The 13,079-nt window shown below is 42.9% G+C and overlaps 1 protein-coding gene across 3 annotated transcripts in view; it reads right to left on the reverse strand.

The window, feature by feature from the left end:
- JARID2 (jumonji and AT-rich interaction domain containing 2) overlaps window positions 1-13,079 on the reverse strand; it is a 208,527-nt gene that overhangs the window by 16,892 nt on the left and 178,556 nt on the right. For all 3 annotated transcript variants that reach the window (XM_082234204.1, XM_082234203.1, XM_082234205.1), the window contains exons 7-8: window positions 7,960-8,989; window positions 2,155-2,651 (exon numbers count right to left, since the gene is read on the reverse strand). In XM_082234204.1, coding sequence (XP_082090330.1) covers window positions 2,155-2,651; window positions 7,960-8,989 — 1,527 coding nt within the window. The remainder of the gene's footprint in view (window positions 1-2,154; window positions 2,652-7,959; window positions 8,990-13,079) is intronic.

The following is a 13,079-nucleotide window of genomic DNA, read 5'->3' on the forward strand; positions in this document are numbered from 1 at the left end:
TTATTTCATGTGACCTAAGCTCAACTAGGACGGTGTTCTCGAAGCTACAAACATGAGTCTGACCAAGCTGCAGGAGGCAGTGGAAGTCAGGAGTGCCTGGCGTGCTCTGGTCCAGGGGGTCACGAAGAGTCGGACACGACTAAACAACTAAACAACAACAAAGCTCAACTAACTTAGTCTGGGATCCAACCCATGACTTTAGGAGAATTAGGAAAACTGGGAGCCTACCCCCATTAAAAAAAAAATCTATTGCCAGATAGAACAATTAATCCCCTTTATTTTGTGACACAATAAAAATTCTTTACATGGGAAGCCAAGCATATGGCTTGATCATGATTTGCAGTGTAATTTTGTGTGGTTACTCATAAGTCATACCTGACTTACTACCAGGTAAATGTACAAAGGATTTTTAATACCACATATTTAGTTCATATCTCTTTTTCTGCATAAGTTTAGCAGAACAAAACAAAGCTATTGTAGTCTGACTAGAAATAATTTGACTGAGCAGATTTTTTTACCTCTAGCAGAAGTGAAAGACTGACTCCAATTGCAGTATTAGTTTCCTATGGAATTTGCTAACAGTGGCAGCACTTCTGGCTGAAGTTAAAAATATGCACTTTCAAACAGAAGTAGAAGATCATAGCTTACGTATATAAGCTATACTGTCAAACTGATTGTGGACTAAAAGGCCTTAATTAAATTAAAAACAACAACCCCCAGTCTCAATTAGACATCCATAAGGAAACTGAAGAGATCTGAAGGAAAATGCTTCATAAATACCCCCCCACACCACCCTAAGGTTTTATCAAACTTAGGTCCATTAATTTCAATGGGTCTACTCTTACTAAATATGTACAAATTTGATAAAAGGGCTGTGCTCATTGTGTTCATTCTTACAGTACTTTACTTTCACGATGTAATCTTTTACAGACTTAGGAACACTCCTGTAACATCCCTTGGTATAATAAAGGTGTTGCATGAATATTCAGTGGCGATAAATGATTCTGTAAGAGGAAGCACAGGCTTAGTTAAGTAGCCTTAACCTCTGCTCACTTATTCCACACACTCTAGTCCTGTGAAATGCAGCTGCCAGTCATGAGGACTGTCAGGTCGCAGGTGATGGGGTGATGGCGTCCAATGACCCAGCCAATTTCTAGGCCTGACCGACTGCAGGGTGTCAGGAAGAAGGTGTTGATAAGAGCAACAGGCCAATTTGTTTCACGGATAAACATATTACAGCAAGAGCTATCAAATGACATTAAATCATAATGAATACATTTCAAGTGGTAATTGAGTGTATATTTTAACCTGGTATTTAAGTTTATAAAGCTGTCATGGGGTGAGGGGGCAGATTCTTCCAAGGTCTGAACTCTTGCGATTTTTAACTCCGCTGCTTGCTGTTGCAAGCCCTGGAAATTAGACTGTTTGAGCTGATCATAGGCAGGCAAATGTCAGGAGCCCACAGTGTGGTGTTGTGGCTGGAGTGTTGTGTTTGGACACGGGAAAGCCAAGCCCATTCCCCACTCAGACATTAAACTTGCTGGGTGGCCTTGCACAAGTCACAGCCACACAGGCTCACCTCACTCACAGGGTTGTAGAGAAGATAAAGTAAATTAATCCTTTGCCCAGACCTCTTGAGGGAAAAAGGCAGGAATACAAATGCAGTTAATATAGAAGTAAACAGAATCTGGCACAGGAATGTATAGATAGGCCTCAGTTCTTGAAGACTGACAGCCTCTGCACAGAGGAACCAGAAGTTGCCAATTTCCGGCAGCACCTGATTCCTGTTTTGCAGCGAGAGGAGAAAGAGCAGTGATGGAAAAAGCAGTGTGTGCCGGGCACAGGCACCAGCGTAATAAACACCATATTTCTTTCTCTCTTAGCAGCTCAGCCTCACTCACTAAATCCAACCTCACTAACAATTACACAGCAAGCAGCGGTTGCCAGCTCCTGCTTAATAGTGGGGAGGCTGCCAAATCAAATTGAGTGGGGGAGTCAACATTCCTCTGCAAATGGATGTGCTCAGCGTCAGGAGGAATAAGCCTTCCAAACCACTGTTTGCACTAAATCAGAGCTGGCAACTGCAGACAAAAATACTGTTTGCATTTCGGGTTGCACGTTCTAAGCAGGGCCAACGGCAAGGCTTCTGCTTACCTTATATACACACTTGTGGAGGTCACTGAGAACGCCTTTGTCTTCCTCCTCTTCCTTCACGGTCTCTTTTTCCTGAGAGAAGAGTCGCCGCCGGCCCGTTTTCTGTGGGACTTCGACTTCCTTCGCCTTGTTCCGGAAGCCGTTTTTATGAACCACGCCATTGATGAGTCCGTTTTTGGGCTCATACCGGGGGAGAGACTGGAATTCGTAGTTGTTCTCCGAATGTACCTCCAGGGGGCCTTTCCTCTTTTCTAGGACCTCCTTTTCAAAGAGGACTTCCTTCTCCAGTCTCTTGTGCTCCTCGGCAGAGAGGGAGTCGTAGGAGAGCAAGTACTGGCAGTACGCCTCCTGCAGCTTTGCTAACCTGTCCTGTGCAGTTTTGGGGATCCGCAGCAGGTCTGCCAGCTTGTTCCATTTCTTGAGGTCAGTCACTTGCTGCATGCCCCCCATTTCGTTGATCAGTTGGAAAAAGCAGGCCAAATCTAGCTCACATCCTCCTGGGTGTCAGTGAAGTGGAACAGCAGGAAGGGAAAGGACATACAGGGGGAAGAAAAAACATGGTTAGGAAAACGTGACAGCAGACCGTATGCAATCCAGGCCAACTTATTGTGGAAGTGGCTGCATCACTTCGGACTGTAAATAGGAGCAAGACTGAAAACAAATCTGTGCAAACGAATGAAGAATAAAGCCCCTCAATATAGAAAATCAGATGTCAGTGTTATTTCTGGACCATCCGTCTTTAAAAAAAGGGAATCTGAAGGAAATTAAGCCACTGCAAAATCACTGGGCTTTCGTAGTAGTTACTGCACTTGCCTTGGGATTTGCCACTCACCTGCCCACCTGCATTAAGTTTCAACTGCCTTTGGGTATCTTTCTAAATGGCAAACTGAGCCTGTGCCACATAGGATGCTCCCCCCCCCCAACCAATCATGTGAATATTGCTTTCTTTTTCTCCTAGCCTTAAAGGCACTTTAAAGCTAAAAAAAGGAAAGAGTTGTTCTTTTGTGCAAATGCCATTACAAACATCTGCAGTCAAATTAATGCCCCCACTGCACCACACAGATCTGCTTCAAACTGGATTTGAGGTCACTGTTGTGGTAGCTATTACTGTTGTGCTACACACCCTACAGAACGTACTTTGTGCCCTCGGTTTCCTATCTAAAGATATTATGGTTTCTTGATCAGCATTTATGCAATATCCAGGATCGATCTGTAGTTACTGCATTTATCAAGCAGCCATGTGATGCATACACCAGCCCAAAACCTGTCCATAGAAGCTCAGATTTATCAAAAGGATAATTCATAGGTTGGTGGACTGCAGGTTAGTGGGATCTATTTTGCTTTTAAGTGGTGCTGAGAGATGCACTAACAGGAGCTTGGTACAAAAGACATACCCTCAGAATTAAAGAATTCTGAGCCTCCAAATTTGTTGTGAGTATCACAGCTAAAATAAGAGTTTGCAGTTCTTCCACACAAAAATCCACTTCTGGTTACCCCAAGCTATCTTAATTTCTGCAGCATAATTTAGGATTTTGGTGCCGGGGTGGGGTGTGGGGTGAGGCATCATTTTGTTGCTGCTATTGTTAAACATTTGGGAGTCAATTGTTTGCCAGATCTACTTAGCTGCTGATCTATTTAACAGCAAGTCATTCAGTGATAGATCCTGCAGACCTATCTTCTGCCCACCCCTGGAGTAATTAATTTGTGCTCATTATCTGATGTCAAAGTGCCTTTACAAAGCTGACAAAGTCTCTTACTGGCAAAAAATGATAATGGAATAATGCTTCAACTTTGGCAAGTCATTGCAGGGAGGGAGGGGAGGCACAGAGAGTGGCGTGATTGCTGCAGGTGAAAGTAGCCCTTCCATGTTTTGTCAAGGAGTGCGTGCTTTCAGGCAACACAAAAACAGGGCCAAACCAACTCTGGGTTTAATGAGGCTTGGTAGCTTTTCTTGAGCAATTTTATGATATCTGACCCTTAAGAAAAGGAGGCGACTGCTACGGATTTTGTGCTCGTTGTAAAATGTTCAAGATCAGCAAAATGATAGAGCCTTTTTCCCCAGGGGAATGAACCAAGGAGAAAAACAAACACACACACACACTACATAAAACCCCCTTTATCTGCTGGCAAGGGGTAGACAAATACATAGCTTTCTACCTGCCATAAAGATTACAGAAAACCAAAGGCCATCTCAGAAGGACAGTATCTGAGATAATAAACTGATGAAGCTAACAACTCATATTTAATTAGGACACCGCTAAACGGGTTACAAACCTATCACACATTTCTGAAATTTGGTGTGCCATCAGCAAAGTAGCATTTTATTTAGACCAAACAAAGGTAGCAATGCAGTATGCAAACTTTGGAGCTATACAGAACTGTTCCTCAGGTATGAAGTACACGGAAAGCTGTGAGAATGGGGTTTTTTTGTATTGTGGCTCTTGCTTGAAGTTTGTTTACATTTTAAGGTGGTGGTGAAGGATTTCTTGCAGCTACAATTTGTTTAAAACCTCACTATCTATTAAGTTTCATCTTGCACAGAGGTAATAAAAGATAAAAAGAGTAATGGAAGAGTTTATTTCATGTTAGCTAATCACCTGTAATATTCCATATGAAAAAATCTGAGAAACCTTCCTGAAGGTTTTGTATGAAAAGGGGGAAAGAAAGTCCCTTCCAGCACCATTTCATTAGTCAAATGATATGATGGAAAACTACAAATGTCCAATCTAACGCTCGAGCTTCTAGTTTTAATTAAAAACAGGTAGCACTTTTTACAAGAATCTGATGAACATCATAGTTCACAAAGGTCTGTACTGCTACCTAGTCATGATTCCTAAACAGACAGATACACCACCTTGCCTGAGGCGAGAATGAAGGCCAAGGCATCCCTTGGCCAAAAGATAAAATGAAATAAGTAATAATTGTTTTGAGTTTTAGTTTTCCACACACAAAAAGAAGACACCATGCTGCATAAATTGCTGAAGGCTTGTTAGCTGCCTTGTTGGTTCAAACCCCTTTCAATTCTGCAGGTTTTACGTGGTTAAAAGCTAAGGAGAAAGGGTCGCTTTGGGAAATATGTATGATGAACACTGCAGCTTAGATAACTCTGTACCAGGGAACACATACCAAGCAGTCTTCAGAATTACAAACTGAAGTATAAGCCCCAGTTTAAAGTTACTGCAAATATCCAGTGCAATGTATGTGCATGTTGGCTAAGCAGCCTGTTTGTAAGATACGTTGCACACAGCATAAGAGCTAGATAGAGGCAAGCGTTTACTGCAAGGGCTGGTTCCCAAGCTCATCGAAACCACATGCAGTGGAGTATCAGGACCATGTGTACAATTATACTGCAATTAAGATATTAAATTCATCATCCTAGGGTGTATATGAATGTATTCTATAAGTGGGGCATTTGGACAAGCCTGGTGCCCTGCCAGATATAGAAGCTATCACCAGTTTGGCAAATGCATGAACCCAGGAAAACATTTGAAAGCAGCTTCTGCAGAACATCCTCAGCAAACTTTTACACGCACAGAGTCCTTAAACACTTGACATATGTGCTTACAATTTCCAGGGCTAGCCTTTGCCAACTGTTTTCTGACTGTGGTTTTTTGTTAGTTTTACACTGAAAAATCCAAAACTTATGCATCCTTTCAGAACTCATTGAAGTTATTTTCTATGCTGGAAAGCTGGTTCTTCTAGTCATCAAATTATGAGATTTGGTAGAATGCAGATTATTTGACAGAGAAATGAGCAAACTGATATTTCACTGTCAATGATTTCAAGATTTTAATTTGTTTTCATTGGTCCTTGCAATGAGGGAAGCTTCAAACAGTGTCAGGCTGCTCAGTATATAAAAGCACTAAAGAGCTCATTCTCTTAAATTTGACATTTACTACACTTCTTTGACTCATGACATTATTAATACAGCTCTACTTTGTAAGACTGGATTTCTTTCATAACATGCTTGCTATATATGAACCATAACGATAAGGAATGGAAGTTTATTTTGAGTTCAACTTTGCAAGGAGGGGGGAGGGAAAGAACCCTCTTTTGAATCTAGATAAAATAAAAACTGTCAGAAGGAATGGCATTTACACAGCATTTCAAATACTAATGCTATAGAATCCTTATATCAACTCAGTGGTTGGATATAGAACACGCTCAGTAAGTCTTGGGCTCACATACTCCCTTGCAGAACACCAGAAGCTTCCACTTCCATCTGAAATTAATGGCAGAACTTGGGACAAACTAAGGTTAATCTTAACCACTGTTAGCTGAAACAAGCCGGCTTCACAAACTATGGTTTGAAGTTTGCTTGTTTCAAGAATCGGTAATTAAGAATAACTTCAGTTTATCTCGTCTCAGACTACATATCAAGTGACAGATACTGTAAAAGAGAAGCAACACTTTCCAAGCTCCTCCTCAAAGCTGTGCTAGAGAAGGATGAAGAAAGTGTGAGCCCAAGACTCACTCATTCTTCGAACGTTAAATCATCTGTAGTGTGGCTAAATATACACATGCATACAGTTTTAATCAGACACACAAGGTCAGTTTCACAACTAAAGCGTTTCACATCAACTATCATCTATTGCCTTTTAACAAATTATCTTATTGATTAGCTTTAATAAATGTTTCATACAACCAAAATATCAATATGCTAAAGGAGTTACTAAAGGAAATGTTGTATCATAAAGGCTGGAATCCTACTTATCATTAGGCTGCTTACATTCCACTGAAGTCAAAGGCTGCCAATTACAATTTATTTTTACTACAACTTGCCAGTTAATTTAAAACACTATTTCTTATTCCTGGAAGAAAATACCCATCTTCACTATTTTTTTTTTAAATTTCCAGAATGAAAATCAGCTTCAAAAATAAAACAACTGTGGCCATCTCTCAGCCCTAGCAATTAAAATTTGACCTCATCAATTAAAACTGACCTCCGCAATTACACTGATTAAAGCTTGCAACTGTAACAGGAGCTCTAGCAAATTTATTAAATTTTAAAATTGCTTAGGAACAACAGATTAAAAGGGACCTTCTTCCAAAGAATAAAGAGTATTCTAAAGGGAATTGTTGTTTCACCAAATAGTATGCCACTTTTAAAAACATACAACCATGTGCATCCTATCTGATAGCAGAAAGCAAACCAACTCAATTAAATAATCAAACACAGCAGAGGTACCTGCTGAGTAAGTTTACAAAACTGCCATTTTGCTACAAACTACACTTCAATGCTTGTCATCCAAGATTTGTTAAATGCCTGAAGATTGATGAAAATTTGTAATTTTGGTGATTTAGCTATTTGAACTGAAATCACTTAATCAAAGTTGACTGGGGTGGCGTGTGAGGAATGTTTAAGGAGAAGAGAGTTATTAAACCAAATTGTTAACTTGTTTGCACCGCTGTGCGTCATTGCTACACACACCTTGCTAGGAAAACACCAGAAAACCCTACTGTAATGCAGACTGGGGACACTTCAATGAGCATGACTACACCATTTTCTTTAGGCATAACGTGAGGTAGCCTTGAAACATGAGCAGATATGCCTCTTTTGCTCTAGGAGAAATAAAACAACATTTCTCTATAGCCAGCAAAGAAGGATCAACATGTTGAAGTGAAGCATAACAGGGAAACAGCTCAGTATGCAGCTGCACTGGACCTGGCTTATGAATCAGCTATGAATGAAGCCTAGTGTCCTGCAGTTTTCAGAGGAGGCCTGTCAATCTGAGAAGGAACTGATGCTCAAAATAGGAACCTGCTATAAATTGGGAAAAGAACAGAACACAACAAAGGACTCACCTATGAGTGGAAGCTCATCCATTGTAATGCCCTGAGATTTGAGGTGCTTCTTGATACAGGCCAGCCGCTGCACATTGGGCCCCCAGCGCCTGCTCAGCTTGTGAATGTGTTGTATTTGCGTCACAAAGCGCATTTCTTCATTCAGCTTGCACTCGGGCCTCCAGTCGGGAGGAGGGATCACCCTGCACATCCCATACTTCTCAACCTGAGCACGGATCGACTCGATGTATATCAACGGGTCATGGAACTCCTTTGGGGAAGGCTTGAAGATAGGGATCTCCTCCATCATGGCCCACCCAGACTTGACGCTGACCTTCTCGTGCTTCCCCGTTGAGTCATGTGGCTTGTGCAAGGACTCGGTTTGAGAGGTAGAATGATTTTCACAGGAGGCATTTTCAGTTTTGCTATGTGCTTGTTTCCCTGGCATGTTCTTCCCAGCAGCAGCTCTCTTCGGCCTGTTTCTTTCCAGACTTTTCTGTGGCACTTCCTGACTTCCAGGCTTCTTCACGTGGCCGTTCAGCAAAGGCTTCTCCGCAGGCGCCTTTTTGCTTGGGGCTTCAGCCACGCTGACTGGCCCCTTTAGCTTCTTGGTCGGCGACTGTGTTTTGTCTATGTGGTTTGCCTCTTCCAGTCTCCTTTTTGAATTGCGCAGCCCCTCCCTCAACTGCCTCCCTACCTCCTTAGTGCATGTCTTTTGGTTCAACTTGCCATTGACCTTGACACCATTAACAGCGGTGTTGTTGGGCTTGGCCACTCCAAGAGATAGCACCTGTTTGCGGGTTTTTGCATTGCTACTTTCCGTTTTCCCTGAGATTGTATGGTTGACAGGTGAACTGGGCTTGTGGTGATTTAGTTTGGTTTCCTTGACCAGTTCTTTCTTGGCTTTGGTGTATGTGACAGTTCCTTTTGTCACTGTTGCAGTGTACTTCACAGTTTTGGACGGTGAAGGTCTGACTTCTCTCATCTTTTTGGCACTGGCTGTGTTTGCACTCGGAGATGACATTCGAGTGACACCATTGACCTTTGAAACCTAGGGATGCCAGGACCATCAGGAGGAAGAAGAGACAAAACAGGAGGGGGGAAACCAATTAGTAAAAATTCACAATAAGCCTCAGGCCCTCTAAAAACTGATCTGAGAGGGAAATATATGCTTTGCAGCCTTTCAACAACATTAAGTCACATTATTCAATGTATTGGACTTCACTCAGTGGAGAGCAGAATCAGTCTCTTTTTAAAGCAAATAAAGACAGAAATATAAAACAAGGCTTTGAAGTGTGGGTGTATCTTTAGTCATCTGATGCTGTCTACTCTGAGTGAGAGTGCATCTATACCCAGTCTCTGCTTCATAATGAGGCTGTGCATGATGGCTTGTTCTGTGGTTTGACTCTGGGAGGGGCCTGCCGCCCTCTCCCAGGGCCCTGGACGTGCTGCTGCCATGCCTCATTTCTGTCACTGCTTCCCATTTCTGAACTTTTCTGGCTCTGTAGATGTATTGTGCGTGCTTGCTGATGCATAAGACCCCATCTGCACTATATATTTAAAGCAGTGTCGTACCACTTTAAACAGCCAGAGCTTCCTCAAAAAAAAATCATTGCCACTTGCAGTTTGTTAAAAGCGCTGAGAATTGTTAAGAGACCTCTATTCACCAGAACGACAATTCTCAGTGTGGTTCAACAGTCCATCCCTCTTCCTAGGGAACTCTGGGAATTGTAGCTCTGTGAATGGAACAGGAGTCTCAGGACAATTCCCAGCTACAGTTCCCAGGATTCTTTGGGGGGGGGGGCACAACTGCTTAAAGTTATATGATACTGATTTCAAGGTATAGCGCAGATGGGGTCTTAAAACTGTCACCGTTCAGAAATACGCACAGCTTGAAAATATGGCAGGGGCAAAAGTAAGGATGCCTGGCAGCAGCAAACGATACAACAACTGGGCGGATCCAAATTCTCAAATCTGTTTTGGGGCAAAAGTTTCCATATTCCATATTGGAATTATTCCAGTCTATGTCTATTTGAGCCACATGCACACAGCTCCACTGGGTGACCCAATGGGAACTGATGCTCCTCGCTTTTCATTTCAACCAATCCTCCTTTTCCAATATTAACCCCCTTTCCCCACCCAATCCCCATCTACCAAGGTGTCTACTCATTTGCCTTCTAAACTTATTTGAACTTAAACACAAGCAAACTTAATAACCACTAATAACGGAAAATTACCAGAATCTCTCACTATTTTACTGCCATAAAATAGTAAGATTCACAAGTGTGCACACAATTATATCAAATATGCACCCAAGAGATTAGCATGGCTCTGAAGAATCCCACTTCCAGAATTATATTATAGCCAGGAGGTACAAAATGTAATTCAGTAGTTATGTGCAGATTCTATATCCGCCCCCACAAGAAGTTTGATGTCTAGGAAGTTTTGTTTTTATTTAACAGCAAGTTCCTGAAATAGTTAGTTGCAAATGACAGGACCCACAGCTAACAAGTTTCATTGATTTCAATGGGAATTTGTTGCAATTTATCATTTGTTGAATTTCCCCAAACATTTCTTAACTGTATAATTTATTAATTATGAATTTGTAAATGTATGGATTTTTTATGGGGAGAGAAAAACCAGGTTTACATGTTTCAACTTTGTGTTATAGAACTGCTGAAGCCCAGTACTTGTTAAGAGACAGCAAACAGATATCCCAAAAAATGCAGTGGCGTAACAAACATTATACAGCAACCATGCAACACATCTTTCCAACTGTGCTTATTATTTGGTCAATAGAGCACCAAGCAAGAATTAATGTGAGCGCGCATGTGCAATGTTTAGCCTCATGTACTATTTCTTGTTTAGTGGCACCAGGAACCATAAACCTGAACCTTTATTCTCCAAAGGCTGTGCTTCTCTTTCCTACTACTGCCAGCTCTAAGAAAGGCAACCCAGTGCCTCCCAAAAGGTTCAGTGGCATGAAGCTGTGTGGAAGCTACAGCACCTCTGGGGCAATGAGAAGCCACATCTTCCAAATTTCTTCCTGCCATGCAGCTACAGAGGATGCAGAAACCTCTGAACAGTGGCAGGGCTAGCTGCTCGGGCACCCGGAGCGGCGCTCATGCCGTGCACCCGGGGCCAGGGCGATCTGCCCATGGGGCAGGCTGATCAGCGTGGCAGCGGTCCGCCCAGGGGGTTGATCAGCGTGGTGGTGGTCCGCCTTGGGGGGCGGGAGGCGATTGCTGCAGTGGCAATCCGCCCAGGGTTTTTTTGTCACCCCCCCCCCGGGATGGCACCCGAGATGGACCACCCTCACCACCTCCCTTCCTACGCCCCTGTCTCCGAGGGAGTGGTTTGCAATCCTAATCACATATTTCACTTATGTTTATTTGGAATAGGATGGTGTTCAGCAAGGAAAGCTACTCAGAAGGGCTACCTAGAAAGAAGTAGACATCTGTAAATGCATAAAACTCTGTTTTCCAGCCAATGAGGAACAGCACATTAGGACACAAAGGCCTAGAATGTATTCCTAGAATGTAGAAGGGATTGAAACATGCCGTTAAGCCATTCTTAAAACACAGCAAGTTTGCTTGCTTCAAAGAGTCAGGTGATAGGATACTTGTTAGAACACAATGTACAACAGTTAAAGCAAACTGACTACAGTCATACCTCCGCTTACGTATCCCTCTGGATACGTAAACTGGGATGCGAACGCGGCAAACCCGGAAGTATTTTTCTGGGTTTCGCCGCGCATGCATGTGCAGAAGCGGTCCTCCGGTTGCAAATTCCTCAGGATGCGGCCCGACCTCTGTAATGGATCCTGTTCGCAACCGGGGGTACCACTGTATTTATAGAAGAAAGGGGAAGCCACAACTAATCAAAAATATTTTAAATTAACACTGCTTTACAATTCTGTATTTGGTCCCCCGTTTATAAACAGCTTTGCATTTCCCCCTCTGTAAGCTTTACTACACCTAATACCACACAGGTATCTAGTATTCATGCCCTTTTCATTGGATGTGCTACAGTCATGATTTCATTATCTCCTACGAGATGCAAATGGCTTAAGCAGGAACCTTAGCATAGCTATCTTTCGTGAAAGTGTAGTCAGGTTTTGCTAAAATCTAAGGAACAGCCCGTATTGGGCACATATGTTAAATGTGGGGTGCCTGATACGACGGCATAGGAAGACTTCATGTGACGTCACAGAACATTCCATAGCTTCGGAATGACTGTGGCTCAGGGGCAGATCATCTGCTCTGAGTGCAGAAGGTCCCAGGTTCACTCCCCAGCATTTCTCCAAGTAGGGCTGGGAAAACCAACGACCTGGGCTCAGTATAAGACAGCTTCCAATGCTCCCGTGACTCAAGCATATTTTACACCACATCAACATTAGCCTGGATAGCTCAGCTGGTTACAGGGGGGTGCTGATAACACTATGGATGCAGGTTCAATCCCTGTGTGGGACAGCTGCATATTCCTGCACTGCAGGGGGTTGGGCCCCTTTCAACTGTACAAGTCTATGATTCTATAAACCAGTGCCAGAACTGAAGGCTTACAAACTCACCAGCCTCAGCTCCTAATAAGACACATCCTCACTGCCACGTACGGAGGCACACACAGCATTTCTATAAAAATTCCCTCTTAACTCTACCCCTGGCAGCTTGATCCAATAACCTTATAAACACAGTTAGTTTGCTTCTCACAGAGCTTCAGCAGTTGGGGAATGTAACTTTCCCCCTAATGAAATACTATTGTTTCAGGCTCTCTCTCCCCCCCCCCCATTTCCTTCATTTTGGTGACATGACCAAAGAAACACACGTTTTAAAAACACACTCCGACAAACATTTGACATGTATTTGGAGTCAGAGGTGATGCTGCTCTTATCTAAGGGGGTTACAAGAACAGACAGACAGTTCAGGAGGGGAAGAACGAGGTCAGGGGAGAAGGGTCAGCACTCAGCAGAGAATCAAGCAACAGCAGTGGTGAAACGAGGCTGGACCAGGAAGGTAAGTTGCGGAAACGAAGATCTTGGTAAGCACCTTGAAGGAAACAAGCAAAGGTTGTGTCAGAGCAACATTAGAAGACGGGGAGGAGGCAGGCAGGCAGGCAGGCAGGCAAGCATACTGAACATGATT

The sequence above is a fragment of the Podarcis vaucheri genome (genome assembly GCF_965113315.1).
Source record: "Podarcis vaucheri genome assembly, chromosome: 8".
NCBI classification, from domain to species: Eukaryota; Metazoa; Chordata; class Lepidosauria; order Squamata; family Lacertidae; genus Podarcis; species Podarcis vaucheri.